Source organism: Mytilus edulis, chromosome 13 (assembly GCF_963676685.1).
Source record: "Mytilus edulis chromosome 13, xbMytEdul2.2, whole genome shotgun sequence".
Classification (NCBI taxonomy): domain Eukaryota; kingdom Metazoa; phylum Mollusca; class Bivalvia; order Mytilida; family Mytilidae; genus Mytilus; species Mytilus edulis.
Window position 1 is genome coordinate 21661279 of NC_092356.1, and position 20724 is coordinate 21682002.

General features: G+C 31.9%; 1 protein-coding gene across 1 annotated transcript; it reads right to left on the reverse strand.

Moving 5' to 3' along the window:
• Positions 1–652: 652 nt before the first annotated feature.
• LOC139502085 (uncharacterized) lies at positions 653–19197 on the reverse strand. Its single transcript, XM_071291431.1, has 6 exons — positions 19005–19197; positions 17180–17459; positions 13442–13601; positions 13073–13137; positions 12529–12621; positions 653–1047 (listed from the first exon to the last, which is right to left on the reverse strand). Exons 1-6 carry the CDS (start codon positions 19173–19175, stop codon positions 842–844), a joined length of 975 nt encoding a protein of 324 aa, XP_071147532.1. The 5' UTR covers positions 19176–19197; the 3' UTR covers positions 653–841.
• Between the last annotated feature and the right edge of the window lie 1527 nt (positions 19198–20724).

Below are 20724 nucleotides of genomic sequence, written 5' to 3' on the forward strand. Positions count from 1 at the left end.
ATAATTTATGAACAATAAATGAAAGACATGGTATGATATAAAACTAAAAATAAATAAAGCATATATACAAATGACGATAATGAAAGACACATCATGAAACAATTCAATGTTTACGCCACACTTTCTTGCGGATAGAATATAAATATGTACAAAAATAAATAGTTGTGAAATGCATAGTTAAACATGCAATCGATCATACATATTTACATGTACAATTAAAACTAAAACAGAAGGTACGATTAGGTCACTTTTTATCTCTTTGCATTCGATTAATAAAAACATATTTAAAAAACAAACAATCATTTCAAATTACACCCTGTGATGTTCACAAAACTTTAGTTTCTCATATATCAATAATTTGTAATTTTCAATTTTGTCTCACAAATTTGTGTTTATAGTGGTTCTTTATTCATTAATTTCATTTGATAAAATTCCCGAAGAAACAAACACTTTAAATTAAGAGAAGCCATATTTTCAGACTGTTTTATAATATTTGAATATCAGCCAAGTCATTTATGTTTCAAATGTGGTATCATACACAAAAGTGTAATTCTGAGTGAAGTATCTTTAAAATAGGTCTGCTCATATATGATTTTGACAAAAAAAGTCTGCAAGAAATCCATATAATTAATTGTCGATCAGTATATCAATCGCAGTACTAAAGTGTCAAAATTTTATCATCTTACTCATTTATCAGTATATATATTGTTCAAAACGGATTGAAGTCCTTTGCTACATGTACTTATAAATTATAAAAACCGGGACGATGACTCTTATATCTTACACATATTCCGGTAAAATACCATAGTTCTCTTCAATCAAAACACGTTAATGTACATTATCACGAACGAGTGAGATTATGTTCTTTCTGGTGTTTATAGAAGCTGTCAATAAATATTGTAATCATATGTTCATCTCCTACTGAATAACATTTTTCTTTCCTTAAACAAAGCGCGTTATATATTCTTTCCCTTACTCTCTTCTGTTCATATCCTCTGGTTATTTCTGCTATGATTTGATCTGCCTTAGAGTCTTGACTAGATTTGACTAAATAATAGAAATGCAATATGAAGGTTTAATGAAGACGACTGATATCCTCTCATTAGTTACTGTACAAGACATTCTAAAGAAAATATTAAAGAGAGTTTACGAACACTAGGAGTACCAAACATTAACGAAGATAAGTGTGTAAGTGTGTATCTAAATAAGTACCACAAATAAGCTTAAATACTTATACAAATTTCAAATGCAATAAAACATAAAAGAATACATACAAGTTTTGCTAAAAGTACATGTGCTTTCAGGTATCAACGTAGGGACTATAAAGTAAACACTTAGTCTTTAGTTTATGGAGGTGATAGGAATTTTCGCTGAAACATACAGTCATCACATGTTTTCAGTTCATGTAAATACTACTCTCTATCGAAGTCATCACTTATGTAAGTAAATCGTTATAGGTCAAAGTACGGTTTTCAACACGGAGCCATGGTTAACACCTAAGAGCCAGCTATAAAGGGCACCAATGATAACTAGTGTAAAACCATTCGAACGGAAAAAAACAACGGTCTAATTTATATAAAAAACAAGAAACGAGTAACACTTATGAACCATATTAAAAAACGACAACTAATACACATCATGTTCCTGACTTAGGACAGGTGCAAACAATTGAAGCGGATTTAAACGTTACCAAACCCGCACCAATATTTGAAACTATAGTGTAACATACATAACAACATAGAAAAACACAATATCAATTGAAATTGCTCAACTCAAGCAAAAGATATATTAACACAAGTAGACAAGTCATACATGTACACTGAACGAATAAATTTGATATATTATTATGATACAATGTAAATACAAATTTTAAATCAATAAAATAAGAATGAATAATTAGGGTTACATTTAATCGCTGTGAAATGTTAAACAATCTCAGAAAAAAAAGCTCGAACAGAAATCCGCCATTTGCAATAATATCACAGATAAATGAAAATATTTTGTTGTTAATAGATAGACATAGAAAGATGTGGTGTGAGTGCCAAGTATATATGTACAGTTCTTATGGAGAAAGGAAATATTTATATACAAAATAGATAATTTTGATGTTTATAGTACGAAGAACTGAAAAAAATTTAGTAATACCAAATACTTAGCAAAGATGGAATATAGACCAGAAATAACCCTGAAAAGGAATCAAAGTACTGAAGTACTGAACATCAGAGGACCTCAAGTTGTGTTGAATTATTGATAAATGACATGTGTTTATATTATACCTGCCGGACAGATATGTTCACCTTACAATATAGTACAAATAATATAATTTGCTATGCTATATCTGAAATACTGACTTGAACTAGGATACTTAACTTTGTGAATTATCAATGATTATGTGGTCAAATGAGAACTGTTAGATTTGCATTATGACCATATAGTTGCACACATACAAAAATAGTTAGCATATAACTTACAATAGAGAATTAACATAGCAAACAATTCTTCGAGTAGCTATATAGTCACTCACCAATGCTCACTGAACTATGATATTAAGGAGGTTCAAGACAATCATATTAAAACAGACAAATTGTAATATTGGAGCTAAAGATACCAGATGAACAGCAAACTCATAAACCGAAAATAAACTTACAATTCCATGACTAAAACTAAAAAAGACATGCAGACAAATAAAAGTACACTAAAAACAACAGGTGCTCTGGATGGGTAAGCAGATCCTGCTCTACAAATGACATTTATTAACAATGTTTGTTCATGTAGTATCCATGGCCAGGTCTTCTACTTTCTGGAACATTTAGCTTTTGGATCAATCACTAATGGGATGGATGTTAACACAGCAATATTACTATCCCTTATTCTAGATTTTTGTTGCAGTCAACAAAAACTTTTTTAATGTTCATAAATAGCTTCACTGAGTTATCTTGGTTTTATTGCAACACAGTCAATCATTTATCCATTATATTTAAAAAAAAAAATAAGAATCTGCAGCTATACATGTACATTGTAGGTTCTGTTTTCTAATTATTAAATGATTCATTGTAAATATTACAATATATGATATGTACATGTAGATAGCCTTTCGCTAATGATGGTATTTTTGTTAATTGAATTTCACAACATCTGGATAGTTTTTCAACTGTTAGTCTTTTTTTGCTTTGTTCTGGATTTAATACTTTGAATACCACTGGTTTAAGCAATGAGAAAATTTTGCACCACACATATAGAACACAACTACCATATGAATGTGTTGGTCCTTAGTAAGAAGCATGTAAAACAGGGCTTGTAATTTTTTGGTGTATATCTTGATTTTCCGTTTGTACATTGATGTGGCCATTAGTTTTCTTGTATGTATTGTTTAACATTTGTCATTTCATGGCTATTTCTTACTGATGTATGTATAGTTTTTTTTTATTGTAAAAGTGTTGTATGGTAAGCTTTATTTCTTTTTTGTCATTTTGTATAGGGCTGGTGTCTGATTACCAGATTACCAATCATACCACCCTTTTCATTTCTTTTTTTTATGAATTATGACAACAGTTTGGTGTTAATTTTCATTTATGTATGTACAGTAACTACTGTACATGTAACAATATAAAACAGTATATATACATGTATAATCTCATTCCATCATTAATATTGGTCATTGTTGGTATAAATTTATCTTTAAGTTTAACAATGTACTGTGAAAGAGCTATCTTCTAACAGATACTTAGTATATAGTATGGTTATTAGTGTGAAACCACTGATTCAAAGGACAAGTTTCACTTCTTGTCCAAAATGGCCTAAAATATAAAGTTAAACATAAAGCTCCAAAAAGTTCACAATTTGGTTTCTCAAATGGGTATATTTCTAAAGTCATAACGCTCAATAAATCAGTTCTTTTCATAAAAGTACATTTTATGTTCCAAATTTTGTCAAAATATGATGATTTTGGGCAATTTACAGACCCGAAAGCTTTAAGCAATTAAGAATTAAGATTTAGCCACCACCTACCATTCAAAATGTTTTGTGACCAAAAGAATCCAAATCTATTATATAATTCATCAATATAAAAACTTTTTGGATCTTGGATGGCAGCCAAGTTTAATTATTCCAACAACAATTAAAGTTTTACCATAGTTATCTGTGGTATAATTTTCACAATTATTCAATAGTTTTGTTGTGTATGATTTACAAATATAAAAATAAAGATGGCAAGACCGGAAGAAGGCCGCCTGATTTTTTTAAGTGACATATGAACAACAGAGTCAGTGTGGGGCCACTAAGCTAAACTGCCCGCTTTGCACCAGCCAATATAAATGAATGCCTAGGGTGGGAATCGAACCCACATACACCAACTCTGTTGTCCCTATATTTTTAAATGAACAAAAAATTGTCAAAAACAAATTTAAACAATATACGACAAAAAAAATTTTCAAATTTTGCGGTCGTATAAAAAATGTATTAATTGGTTAAAATTTAATTATCAATTTATACATGAATATATCTATAGGTTGATTTTCTGTGATTCAGATGTCTACTCAGATTGTAGTCTCATAGGCTCCAATGTACAGCTACATGAATAGACAGCGTAAGAGTGTTTAAAATTGCTAAGGCAGACTTTTGGGGGGAGGAAAGAACTGAAGGCTTGCCCTTTTCGAGGAGCTCCATGTATGGTAAATGCGTAGTCCTTTTTTTATATAGTTTTACCCAAAATGTTGACTTGCTAGACCCCTCCCCCTTTAAAACTCCTGGATTCTCATCCAATTTGATAGAAATCTAAACTGTTTTAAAACAAAGTTGTTTAAGTAATAACAATTATGTTTGGGAATTAAAAATAGAAAGGTTCCTTTAAATGTTGCTGAACATTTTGTTTGAATAATCTAGAATATACATGTACATGTGGTTTTAATCGTGGACATTTTAAATCCATGTTAACTTATGCGTGACTTGGGCTTCTGGTACAAATTAAAACATGGAATTATTCATGCAAACTCACAGAAAGATTCTTGAGATTTAAATTTCCACAGAATAATAAATAAACATAAACATTAAACAATTTAAACATTTAACATACTAAAATTTATGATAAAAGAGATGATTTTTCATTTCCTATCGTTAACTATCCATTTTTAGATGGTGACGTTCCCTTGTCACCATCTTACGGTGTTTATATACACTGTATCTCAACTTGTACGATTCTCTCATGTATGTAACAATGTTTTAGATTTTAACAAGAGAAATTTATGTATTACTGAAAAATTATTACACCAGGGTTTTCCATATCACAAACTAGTCACAACATTTACTAAATCTTATCAGCGGTATAAGGACATTATTCGTAAATATAGCTCAACATGCAGACTTCTTATACGTTCAGGTATTTCACATCCAATTTTTTATGGAAATATTCTTTATAAAGCACAAAGGTGTCAGTATTCACCTCAGAAACTAACAAAACCTTTGAATAGACTTATTAAGAGGGATTTAGTAACGATACTGTTGTCAGGTCATTAAAGATTGCATATTTTGGCGTTAATATTAATTCACGTATAGGGTCTTTGCATCGGAACTAAACACATTCATTTAAAAAACAGTTGTTGGCATGACACTGGTTATGTTCTTCTCATATATGTTATGATGGTATGATACTAAACCCCTAATGGGAAGGATTGTGCTTGATATTCATATGATGAAATCATAATCTTACAGTCAGTTTTATTGAAGTCTGGAGCTGGCATGTCAGTTAACTGCTAGTAGTCTGTTGTTATTTATGTATTATTGTCATTTTGTTTTTTTCTAGACTATGGTTACATGTACATCTTCTGACATCAGACTCAGACTTCTCTTGAACTGAATTTTAATGTGCGTATTGTTATGAGTTTACTTTTCTACATTGGCTAGAGGTATAGGGGGAGGGTTGAGATCTCACAAACATGTTTAACCCTGCCGCATTTTAGCGCCTGTCCCAAGTCAGGAGCCTCTGGCCTTTGTTAGTCTTGTATTATTTTAATTTTGGTTTCTTGTGTACAATTTGAAAATTAGTATGGCGTTCATTATCACTGAACTAGCTAGTATATATTTGTTTAGGGGCCAGCTGAAGGACGCCTCCGGATGCGGGAATTTCTCGCTACATTGAAGACCTGTTGGTGACCTTCTGCTGTTGTTTTTTTTTCTTTGGTCAGGTTGTTGTCTCTGTGACACATTCCCCATTTTCATTCTCAATTTTAACATTTTGATAAAATAAAATAATACACTAACCCTTTGCAATGTTGCAGTTCAACTTTTAATCTAGGGTTCTGGAAAACATTTAAAATATCTCTTGCAGTCATATGCAGGGTATAGGGCTCATAGGTTTGACTCAATAAAGATTTGCTAAGTTTACTGACATGTAGAATCCCAATATCGCTCTTAGTATAAATAGCCACATGTGTGCTCAAATAACCATTTAGATTAGTCTCAAAATTGATATATCTAACTCAATTGAGTAGATCTAGCTAAAATTTTACTCATAAATGTAAGTGATCATATTTGCTCAATTTAAGATCTCATGGGTGCTCGTAGTGAAATTTAACTGATTGTATTTGCTCAAGTACTCATGTATGCGTGAACAAATGTCTAATTCAAATACCTAAAATTTTACATGGATATGGTTACACAACTTAATAATTTTGGCAATACATGTACATGTGACATGTTAGTCCAAATAATTATGACGTCTTAAAAGGCTATTATATTTTTTTATTGACGCCTTACTTCGACGTCGAAGTAAGGCGTAAAAGAAAAAAATATAATAGCCTTTCAAGACGTCATAATTATTTGGACTCGAAGTAAGGCGTCAAAGAAAAAAAATATAATAGCCTTTCAAGACGTCATAATTATTTGGACTAGTGACATGTATGGTCAAAATTATACAATACTACAAGGAAGACTTAAAAAACAGAACAGTTAATCTATATTTATATATACCTCTAAAACTGTAAGGATTCTCCAAATATATCTAGTGGCTAGTAAATTCTGACATTTTACTTTCACTTTCAGTGTAAAATAAGACTCTTGCTTTTATGAGCAAGAGTCATAATTGACACTCAAAAATAGTCCATCTCTATTGGAAGAATAAGAAGTCGAAGATTCTCTGAATATTACATAAAATACAATTATTTCAACCAATAATTATATATAAGAATTACTTACAAATTCATTAACAAAATCCGCTTTTTTACTAGTCAAGGGACATAATTATTCAAATATACTAATGCAAGTAACTAAGTCGGAGAAGGAGCGAAAATCCGAAACAACACCTTAATTAAAAAACAGAAAATAGTTCCACGTGCACGTGTGTGTCCAAGTGATCAATCTACTTGTTATTTACGAAGAAAAGAAATTTAACTTAAAATTGTTGAGATCTTTAAAAAAAAAAATTGATTCCATTAAAGAATACAAAGAAAGTAACCTTATCTTTAAGGGCCTTGCAGGGGCGTAGCTTGGGTCTTATATATAGTGAGGCAATTCGCCGAGCGAAGCGAGGCGAAAAAATTTGAGCCGAGCGGAGCGAGGCGAACATTTTTTTAGGGGTGTTTGAGGGCCTGAAACGCGTTTTCCTGGATTTAAATGTATGATTTGTGATCACAACCTAATGCCATATCGCCATATCGCAACATATCTATATGAGGAAAGATAGTCTTGATACAACACTGTCTTTTGGGATGACAAGTACTAAATATTAAATAAATAGTGTATTCGTCTCGAAAGTATACCTCTTATGCATTGTATGGGATTCTCTTTTCACATGTAAATAATATGACAGTGTACTATTTTTTGCAATTTTAATAAGTTAACACCTGTGTACAAGTACATGTAGTTATCAAATTATCATTAATGTTAGAAATGTAATGGTCCAAGGCGACGTTTTTTGGTTTCATCAAATTTTCTCATAATCTTCTCTCTACAAACGGTGATATCTCTATGTATGAAGAGACTAGCCAGTCCAGAAAGTCGGTCTTCGGTCATCGTAGATCTGCTCCAATGTTTTAATCGTCTCATCGCAGAGAAAGACCTCTCACAGGGCACGGATCCTACAGGCATTGTGAGCAGCACTCTAAATACTGCATGAACATAAAGTCATTGGGATAATAATTGGGGTCTGCAAGTTGAATTGTCGTTTCCAAAGACTGATTACCGGTATCTTTATCTCTGTTTTGGAGTCCGGAACAGAACATTTTCCACCGTTCAAGTTCTCTAACAAACCCTGGAGAGTCTGGCATATCCTCCTCATATCTGACTTGGATATCGGCAATTTCCTCCTCAGTTATGTTCTGAAGGCGACATGGCAGCAACTGAAACGCCAAGAAAGATGGGCGTGTTTGTTCAGGAAATCGTTCATTCCACTCATTCAAACAGTGATCGACAAACGGAAAGTATGCGTTCACTCTATAATAGCCGTGTACCGAATCGTCGGAAAATGCAGCATTAGCCCGATGACGCATTCGCCCAACTGTTATTGGTTTACCGAGCTCGATGTCTATGCTCTCGGCGATCGCAGCTGCTTTCATCCATATACATCTGTTGAACACTTCGTCCGACCTTTGAGCAGCAACTACCTTTTTACATATCTGAGCACCTGTGAAGGCCTTGAACACATCACATTTTGCATTCTGCAATGCAAGACTTAAGGGCTTTGTATAACTTAAAATATGATGGGCAATTACTATTGCAACAACAAAAGTGCTCTTCTCCATCATATGTATAAATGCAGTGGCTTTTGTGCGAGCTTCGGTTGCCGTACTCTCCTTTCTTACATCTTCAAGAGATGCAAGAACTGCCTTGTATTTAGCCAAAATAACGGACAGTGTGTCAACTCTAGCAGACCATCTTGTTTCACACAATTTCGGAAGCAAACTCTTGGAAAAGGCATTTGCAATATTGATGTTACTCTCAACTTTTTCGTCATCGGTATCCCCTACTAAATTATCAACTTGTTTTGCATCGGGCAAGTGTCGCTTAAGAATTGCGGTTCTCTTTGCACTGCCACCAAGGAACCACGTTAATTGATTAACATCATCAAATACGGTTCAAAAAATCATATCAACACTTCTACATGATGACGAAATAACCAAAAATACCGTGACAATTTAAAGATCTACGATCTATACACAATAAATCGGATATAATGCTGTCATGATACTAAAGAACTATTATATATTAATTTACCCGGATCCATATTATCCGTGGATTCTGCAGTGACTGTTTCTTTTTTTAATAAGATATTTGTCCATGATTTCCAATTTTGGATCGTCAACAACTTTTTACAAATTTATAATACCAATGACGGGCGACAATGTATGTTTCCGTAAAAAAGCTTCACAGAAAAAGACGATGATCTAGTATTTTCTTATTTGAAATAAAACTAAGTGTCAAGTACATGAAAATATTTCATATTTTTTTTTTTGCCAAAAAAAACTAGTGAGGCAGTTGCCTCATTGCCTCAATGGAAGCTACGCCACTGCCTTGCAGGTTCTGTTCTCCTACCAATCTGCTGGTATTTTCAAAATGGCTGCGGGGGACGCGGCCTGACAAATTATTTTAATATTGTGTCAGAATAAATATTCCTGATTTTGCTTCGTTAATATTATAGACAAATATGCTACAAACGGTTTAAAGATGTTACTCTAAATCAAATAATTGAAATATAATTACCTTTCTGTGTGTAATTGCGTGAATTGATTTTCTCTCGTTTATCTTCTCGCTCTTGCTCACTTGATGAATATGCATAGGTGGTATTCATCCGCGACAATAATATTTCGGTATATCATTGATATTGAAGATCGTTTGATTGATATACGAATATTTCTAACGACAAAACATTTTCATGTTATTAATTTGCATTAAAAAAAAATCTGAGTATCCATTGAAAACATGAATATAAAAGAAGAGACAAGGAATTTTATTCTGCACTATAATGTTCGCGGGTTCATAATGTCGGTTATTATCCCAACACTAATTATATATGCATCTCTTTGATCTTTGAAGATCTTTGAAAAGTAGGCGATGGCAATACACCCGAGGCCCCTCAGGGGCCTCTGATGTAAAAATTAAATAATAAAAAAGTATTACAAATAGTATCAACAGGTCAAATAAACAAGAAAGTGCGATTTGAGAGTACTCGCAGTTATTGACGACTAGTTGAAAGCCAAACACAATTAATAATAAAAATGCTTGCATCAGAAACTATACACGAATAAAACACAGCCCAGGGATTAAGTATTTTAACTTCACGGACAGTCAAAGAAGACATGTTTAGGGGCCAGCTGAAGGACGCCTCCGGGTGCGAGAATTTCTCGCTTCATTGAAGACCTGTTGGTGACCTTCTGCTGTTGTATGTTCTATGGTCGGATTGTTGTCTCTTTGACACATTCCCTATTTCCATTCTCAATTTTATGACTTGTGCAATGCCAAAAATAAATGTATCGATATGCAGAAGAATAGTTAGAGGTTACCCTCTTTATAGATACCAAAAAAAAAATGAACGTGGGTGTGTCTTTATATATCCCGTTTGAAGAGAATACAAATTGAGTTATGTTTAATTTGCTGATGACAAAATCGATATAAGTGCCAACGTAAATTATATTCAAAGATCTAATTACAACATTGGTAAGATAACCTTTACTAATAAGTTTGTTTAAAGGTTCGATGAATTTACACGGATCACAAAGTGATTTCCGCGCTTTAAGTACAATATTACCGTAAAATTTAGGATTTGAAATACTGTTTTTTTTTTTCTATTTCTACAGGTACAACCATATTTACTAATCAAATCTTTGTATCTATGAAAGAATTTAGTAAAATTTTAAAGTAATTTATGGTAAGCAAATCCCTGACTTAATAATTTGCCAATGATGCATTGATTATGTTCCTTTAAATCTATGACATCACTACACAAACGGGCTTAACGAACGAGTTAATATATATAAATTATATATAAAATATGCAAACTGCATTGTAAGCACTTCTATCCTTTTTTATGTTTTGCATAAAAATCACGATGAATATTCACATTTGAAATATCTTTTAGTTCTGATTTCTAAAAGAACCGCAAACTTACATAAAATATAACCCTAACTCCTGATAAGAAACTAGAGCAATACCAATACAATGTAATCAATTGTGTGATGTGTGTATAACCCCGTGAAATTGCGGCATAAGTCCGTGAACTTCGGCACGGGTTACATTAAAGTCTGTAGGTCTATAATCGACACTTTGGCTGCTTTAAACGCAAGACCGTATAAAATATATACAAATTTATTCACACAAGTTTACAGTTCGAAAGCTAGGGGAAGACTGCCCCAGCAACAGTTTACAAAACATGAATTAATTCAAAGATAAGGGTATTAAAACATGAAAAGGTTCTTATAAAATATAAATATACTTGTCCAATGTTATGTAATAATAATAGGATTATTGTCCTCCGGCTAAACTTTATAAAATAGCGATAATTGCTTTTGTAGTTCAAGTGTTAGATATATGTATTAATTTCTCTCACACTCTTGACAGCCATCGGATTAAGTTGTAAAATAGTAAATCTATAATCTCTTTGGATATTTGAAATAAGAAACATTATATTTAAGAATGAAACAAGAAATATTCAACTTGAAACTAAAATGGGAAATAATCAATTTAAAACGAGAGTTCATATAAATATTCAATTCAAAACGAGAGTTCATATGAATATTCAATTCAAAACGAGAGTTCATATAAAGCACTTTGCGAATTATTGCAAAAGTTCCTGAAGTCACTTTTCTTCCGGTTATATGTGTGTAGTTTCTTTCCTGAAAATATTGTTTGATTGATATATTTATCAATTAAACTATTAGTTATGGATTTAGTTCTCAGATGCTCATTGGTTGTAAATAAACTCATCATAGATTCCAGGTTTGAAATTTTGTATTTGCGGCGGCAATGCTGAACTAATTAGTATTAAGACATTATAGGAACCATAAACGCTCACTGTGATTATTTAGTTTAAGATGGAGATAATCTTTTTGAAAAAAAATAAGGTTATCCGAACCTACACTTATTCGTCATAGGTCTGATCATTTTATTTAGTGGATTTTCAGTTAATACAAATGCTATAATACATATGTACAGGGCCCTGTATCCTATCTTTATCAGCGACTTAGATTACATGAGTATTTATAGCAATATTCCTCAATCCTTCCAAATGATGTATATCAGATTAATACTGTACTAGCGTTAATATTTAGAAAATGTCTCATACACTGCCAAAAATACCTTCCTTTTCGTTTGCGATGTTAGTTGTTGATCGGAGTCAGACAATTTCGAACCGTTAAATTGAACAAACATAAATTTGCGACTTTCTTTCAAGATATTGATCCACTTTTCTTTCACATATTCTAGAGTTAAAATGTTCTTTTGGAATTCTTTAATTATCTTATATTGACATTAACTGCAACGCATATGTTTGAAATTGCATTCTTGGAAGAATAACAAGTACACGAAAGGCGAATTCATACTCACTGCATAATATCCTAGTAAAATTTTCCCATTGGTCGATAATCTCCGGCTTTGTTGTGCACTCCTGAAACAGTCCTGTCCACTTACATTCACTTTCTGTTAAAATAACGTAAGAATACAAGTCGTTTAATTCATTTGTGTATTGCATGATTGTTATCAAGCAAACACATAACTAAGTTTAATAAGTCAACAGACACAAAGTGTTCAACTTAAAGTACTCGCAGTTACTAAATTTGAAATCCTAATTTCAACTAATAAATACACCAAAGTTTTCAATACTCAAATGTCGATCAGTCCTCTCTCTCTCTATATATATATATATATATTGATTATGCTAAAAACGAACCACAGCTGCAATATTTTATCTCATAATTTTTCAAAGACGAATTATCCTTAAATAATTACAGGTTTTTTACCCGATATGAAGTGTATACAGTATCAATGATTAATATATTCTCAATGCTTTTATGCGACAACTACATTGATATTAGACCATATAATTAAAATCTTAAAAACGGTGTTGTTCTTAAAAAAATATATACTTTACCCGCGGATGGTCTGTATGGCTCAATCCAATCATATGTACCAGATATCGTATCGTCGTCTGAAGGACTTAGATAAAATAATAGATAAAATGCGTTTTGTTAAATTTTATGTATAACATTTGAAATTTAAAAAAAACCCAAGAAAGTAAAGAAACAGGTTTTGTTCAATATTAACATTGTATGTATACAACAAATAGTTTTATCCATTTTACACCGTTGATTATATATTATTTAAATACTTATTTACAATAGTATCATGCCATTAAAAACTAAAATCACTGACAGAACGGGTAAACACAAAGTAAAAGGTCCGGATGTCATTGTGATAAAAGAAAGTGTTTGTGCACTATTCCGTGTTAGACAATACTAACCCATCGATATCAATTGAAATAATAGGTCTTGAATTTGTTTCTTTTTCAACTGTTCGTTTCCGGACAATCCATACGTAAAGACAGAGTATAGTATACACAATACATAATCCACCAACAATTGAACATACGACTAAAATTATGACGTCACTAGCAGCTCTTTCTGAAAGCAACAGATGAAAACGCTTAATTTTTAGGTAATATTATATCGTGACCTTGTTTCCATCAGACATCACCAAGGGAGTTTTCAGCACAAGTTTGTTAGTCCTGATAAACGTTTTACGTGTCTATATGTCTCAATAATAAAAATTGAACGGTAAATTATATTGACGTGTTTCATAAATGTTTTTTCTTCCTTAAAATTTGGCTGTAAAGTATTTAGTAATTATTCTAGTATCCTTTCGTTTTTTGATAATCAAAAACTTTTACTTTTAGGTTTGATTGTTCCAAACTCAGTACCTTAAATAATTTTTGGTTTTCATCATAGCTGATGTTATCAAAAAACTGTATTTACCTATTAATGGTGAACACATAATGGCGTTGTTGTGTTTATCCATGATGTTTAATTTACAATTTTAAAATAATATCTCAAATTGTTATCATACAGCTGGCAATGTAATTAAACCTATTTGGAAAGTAACAATAAACTACAACGGCATAAAATCGTCTTAAAGGTACGTATGAAATACAGAATACGCAGTTTAATGAATTTTTGTTCCAAATCCCCTGTAAATGAGATAATTGTGCAGTTTATTTTGACTACTAATTCAAAGTTGAAAGATACACGACAAAAAATTCAACTCTGATTCTTTAGAAGGAAAGCAATTCTGAGTGGTGCAAATGACCAGTTATATTCTATGATTGTTGTCATAATTTATAACTAGTAATGTAAAACAGTATAAAGAAGGAGAAAATAAAAAGAGGAGAATAAAAAGCATGGTTTTAAAAGAGACATTTCAAAAATAAATAAAAAGAGAGAAGAAACGTAAGCCCAACAGCAGACTACAACACGCTACTCATAAACATACACATGTAGTAATGTCAAAAGTCAAAGGGACTGGAATGACAAATTTGGAAGAATTCATTCTTAAGTAATGGATCCCTGACATGCTACTCAAGTTTAACACATTTTTAGTACACACACGGATATAAATAAACTCATCATAGATACCAGGACCAAATTTAGTATATACGCCAGACGCGCGTTTCGTCTACAAAAGACTCATCAGTGACGCTCGAATCCAAAAAAATTAAAAAGGCCTAATAAATTACGAAGTTGAAGAGCATTGAGGATCAAAATTCCTAAAAGTTTTGCCAAATACAGCTAAGGTAATCTTATCAATCCCATTCCCTTTCATGAATGTGACCTACCGAATTAGACTATTTACCGGATTTGTAATCACATAAGCAACACGACGGGTGCCACATGTGGAGCAGGATCTGCTTACCCCTCCGGAGCACCTGAGATCACCCCTAGGTTTTGGTGGGGTTCGTGTTGTTTATTCTTTAGTTTTCTATGTTGTGTCATGTGTACTATTGTTTTTCTGTTGTCTCTTTCATTTTTAGCCATGGCGTTGTCAGTTTGTTTTAGATTGATGAGTTTGGCTGTCCCTTTGGTATCTTTCGTCCATCTTTTTTTATGCCTGAGGTAGAAAAGCCTTAGTATTTTAAAAAATTCAAAAATTGGAAACAGTAAATTTATAAATATAACCATATCAATGACAATTCATATCAGCACAACAAGTGCTGACTACTGGGCTTGTGATACCCTCGGGGAAATAAATCTCCACCAGCAGTGGCATCGACCCAGTGGTTGTAAATAAACTCATCATAGATACCAGGTCTAAATTTAGTATATACGCCAGACGCGCGTTTCGTCTACAAAAGACTCATCAGTGACGCTCGAATCCAAAAAAGTTAAAAAGGCCAAATAAATTACGAAGTTGAAGAGCATTGAGGATCAAAATTCCTAAAAGTTTTGCCAAATACAGCTAAGGTAATCTATGCCTGAGGTAGAAAAGCCTTAGTATTTCAAAAATTCAAAAATTTGTAAACAGTAAATTTATAAATATTAAAATTTAATGATCTAATAATTAAATTGATTTATTGCATTAAAATTACATTAAGTTGTTTATTGTGTTTTAAATTTTCGTCAGTCCATTATTTACGTTTTGCCATTTAAATAATTACAACCATATATTTAAACATACGAAAGACTATGCTTTGAAGCGCCTCGTGGACTTTGGTCATATAAAAACACGTGCTCCCGCTAAATTTTCATTCCACGAGTATTTATCAACAAGATTGCACAACCCACCCTCCCTCCCTTTAATAAACAAAATTGCTGCTGTTTTTAGTTTATTTTTCAGATTACATGGTGAACAGGTCCAAATGTGTTGAATGTTCCTATTAGATTGTCATGTATCATCAAAAGTGTCAGAAGTTTCAATATTCATCGGAAGATCCAATGAAACCTAAATATTCAAGGAATTTGCAGGAATAATAAAAAAAAAGTGTCTATCGTCATGGCATTCCGTTCAATATGGAAAGTGCGTTGGATGTCATCATCAACATGATTCAACTGGCAGTGATTTATTCAAATATCGTTCATTAAGCTGTTATGGATCTGCCCAGCAGCTAGAAATTATTATGCATTTACTGTTGGTTTCCCTTCAGTGACCAATTGTCATCAAGTTTTAACTTGTTGGCCAGTTTGTTGATGTTGGTTGTTTGTTGGTTTTTATTGTTGAATATTGTTGAATAAATGCCATGACAAATAATCAGCCAAATTTCAAATTTCAATTGTTTGTTTGTTGTTTATATTTTTCTTGCGAAAGAATGAAACAAAACAATTCTGCAGTTGTATATTCATTGCGCACATTGAATATGCAATAAAACCATATCAATTACAATTCATGTCAGCACAACAAGTGCTGACTACTGGGCTTGTGATACCCTCGGGGAAATCTATCTCAACCAGCAGTGGCATCGACTCAGTGGTTGTAAATAAACTCATCATAGATACCATGACTAAATTTAGTATATACGCAGGACGCGCGTTTCGTCTACAAAAGACTCATCAGTGACGCTCGAATCCAAAAAAGTTAAAAAGGCCAAATAAATTACGACGTTGAAGAGCATTGAGGACCAAAATTCCTAAAAGTTTTGCCAAATACAGCTAAGGTAATATATGCCTTATATACGTATAGGGGAAGAGGTTTTGACAACTTCAAATTTAAACACATAACAAAAAAAAAACCAAAAAAAAACTATTGCTTAGGATGATCAAGTTTCATTGCCGACCGTAAGACCTTCAAATCAGTGAAACCATCTTTATGATTAGAAAACAAAGCATACGGCAACAGAACTATACTCAAGATAAAGACTTTACAGGATTATAGCTACTTAAGAATGGGAAGATAATAATAAACAAATTTATATATCTCCCCGATCCTGATTGTTAAACAACAATTCTCCTCCTGAATATCATTTTATCATGAGTTGTCTTTTACAGCATTTCATTAAGGTATATAGTAAGAGAGTAACAAAAAAACTTATCTAAATTATGGTTGGGATGATTTACAAACGGGGTAAGTTAATTCTTTACATATAGATACACAAAAATTTAAGAGATAATTTCTAAACCAAATAATACGTGTTTTAAAATTGTACAGTACATAATTAATTATGTTTCTAACTTAATGTGCTGTTAACTTTTATCCTTATATTAATGAAACGTACCATTTTCTACAAGCCAATGTCTAACAAAACATTTCTTGTTGAGTTGCAAAAATTCCATTCCATTTCCACAGTGTCCACTATGGTCTAGGATGAAGTGATACACAGATGTGGGTCCACATATTTTGTTTGAATTTGATGTGCATTGTATAATGGCTGCATCTAAGAGATAGTTTTGTACTTCCTCTTTGCAATATTTACATCTGTCACGATACTCTGCAATATTTGGAGTTATCTGGAAGGCCGCCGTATACAGTTGATACCAAATTTGAGTGTTACTTGTCTAGAAGAAAAGAATAAAAATTATAGTTGCAATACTGGTTTTGGCCATTGTTGAAGTCCGTACTGCGACATAAAGACCCGCTTTATTTGAACTCTGTCCGACAATTTTATCAATGGCATTTATGCAACATTTCTTCATTTTATTACAGTAGTTGTTTAATCATTGAATTCAAACTGTATGGTTAAATGTGTTTTAAGACATTTTATAAGCAATAAGTAAATGTTTAAAAGTAATACTAATACCAGCTGTGTGTCTTTGGTTATAAAATGCCTGTAATTCGAGTATACATACATCTTGTTACAATATGTAAAAATAATACGCAATGTAATTGGGATGTATTTTGAGGTAAATTTTTTATTCAAATAGGATGCCCGTGCCATAATCTACTGCAATAGAAACGTTATTAGTTATCTGTTTGTAAATAAACGTACCACACTTACATGTTCATATATGATAATGCCAAAAGTATAAAAGAAGCAAAACTATAAATCAAAATTGAGAATATTAGGAACAAAAACATAGACAAAAAGTTTTTACCCGTTATGGTCAACTTTGCTTTCAATAACTGAATAAGAATTGTGTGTGTCAATTTAAAACTGATTTAAATCAGAATCTTTATATCTAGTAGTCAATAGATTACGAATTCTATTGGAATAAAACCACTAATTAATGGTCCCCTTGCTTTTTATGTTGAATTTCTTGATTTCAAGCTTTCATAGCTCTTTCAAATGAAGTCACACTCATTCCATGTCAAAACAATACCTTCTGGTTTCCTATGCTAGAAAAATCATCATACCTTTAAATGCATATAAGGTCGCACTGGTTCTCCGAGGTTCGGAAGTACTAAAACAGGTACTGCAGATCTGAGAATCAGGCAATAAATGCCATCAAGTTTCAATTTCATACAACTGTTTTATTATTTAATGTAATCATTCAACAAAGGTTTTACAATGATCCACACTCATTCACCTTTCATTTGATACCAAAATTGCCAAATTATTTCACAAATTAAAATTAAAAAGTAACAGCTATGCATAGAAACTATTTTGTTTTAAATATGTACTACTTTCTTGTATGTTCTCTCAGACCGGACCCGACTAAGTGGTTCTATACCTATTGGGAGGATCGTAGATTTTATTACATAATTACTAAATAAGACCTAATAAATATTTTTTTTGAACATTAATTACACTTAGATAACCGAAATTGTCTGAATCAAAAGAAAAGTAGGACCAGTTTCCTATTTGATGACTTTTTATTAAAAAAAAAAAAAAAATCCAATTTGTAAAAATATCTTATTTCTTATCAGAGTAAAAAATGAAACAAAATCAAAAGTTGGTAACTTTTTACAATGAGTCACCAGCTTTACAGTTACAAATCTTGAAATCTTTGTTTTAATTTTTGGTGCGATTGTAATGTAAATGTACATTATTTAAATCAATTCAATAATAAAATATAATTTAATGTAGTACTTTTTTGTGAATCAAAGTTCAATGAAGTGCAACGTATTTAAAAAAGATATAGCGATATTTCTCGTTCACTTACCGGAACTCCTTCACCTAATTGTTGATAATCGTTATTACAAGAGGATGTCGACAATCCTTTTCTAAACATAGACGATCTTGACGGACGCTCGAACAACCCTCCATGTCCCTCAATAAAAGCGACAGCACATAACATAATACAAAACGTAAAACAGATGATCATGATCGACATTCTCTAGTAAAATGAAAAACATATACACCCGATTTATTTAAATACACCTTGTCACGTGATTTTTATAAACTTTACACAATAATTGGCAGTTCTTTTGTTAATATTCATATCTGTCCAATAAATGGGTAGTTCGATTATATAAAAGTAAACAATAAGACGTCAAAATTGTCTAAGGACGCACTCTATGACTTTGTTTACGTTACTCTATCAACTCAACATCATATTTGGCAGTTCTTTCGTTGATATTACTATCTATCCAATAAATGGGTAGTTCGATTATATAAAAATAAACAATACGACATCAAGATCGTCTAAGCACGCCTCCGGGTGCGGGAATTTCTCGTTGCATTGAAGACCTGTTGGTGACCTTCTGCTGTTGTTTTTTTCTATGGTCGGGTTGTTGTCTCTTTGGCACATTCCCCATTTCCATTCTCAATTTTAATAAAATTAAAACCATGACACTTAGATACACTGTATAAAAAGATCATGTTATATGTTTGTATGTGATGGTAATGCACAATACGATCAACCTTCACCTAATAATCCATAGTTGCAAAAATCTACTGACTTTTCAAATAAACTCTACTTCGATTCACGAAAAAGTAGTACAACAAATTATATTTCATTATTGAGATCTCGTAACAATAGACCACAATTATAAAAAGTCTGAAACATAAGTGTTTAGAGGGGAATATTAACTACACATGATACGACTGCATATAATAAATAATGAATAGCATTTAAGTATTAAAATGATTAAATTGACAAGACCTACATTTACTGTCACAAATTTTCTAAATGCACATTATAAAATTTTAATGAATATTATTCTATATTGATTTTAAATATTTTGCAACATTGAAAATGATGCCATTTGTTTTGGATTCATAAATTATTTTTTTTAAAACAAATCACCAAAATTGCTTAATATATGATGCATTTCAATTATACTATGATGCAAACGATTCGTGGGTCCGACCATAACGTTACGACACTAATACGTTGAAACAATATACACAAAATACGCTAAAGTGCGATGCATGATATTTGCTTAAGTGTGATGGTCCGCGAAAGTATAGTGCTTTGTCGTCTGAAGCAAATGTGTTTTAAATCTTTTACTAGAAAGACTTGTATCCTGCAGTCGACCGTTTTACTAATTAGATAAAAGTAGTATTCGCATAACTATCCTGTATCTTGTACTTTTTTGGAAGCGAACGAATACATTAAAATCATTGTTTGTGTTGGAATTTACTTTGCGGTCCCCGTTTACATATTGTCGCTTTTATTGAAAAGTTACATCGTTAAAAAAACTACACAATAAAATTAGAACAATGACACTTAGATATGTATACAAAGATCATGCTGTATGTTGGTATGTGATGATAATGCACAAAACGATGAGTGTTTACCTAGTACATGTAATAATCCATATTTCAACATTCTAACCGACTGTTCAAATAAACTTTATCAAAGATAACAGGATTGTACTTTATACTACGATTCACGAAAAAGTAGTACAACATATTGGAAAAACAATAACTCCCTCGCG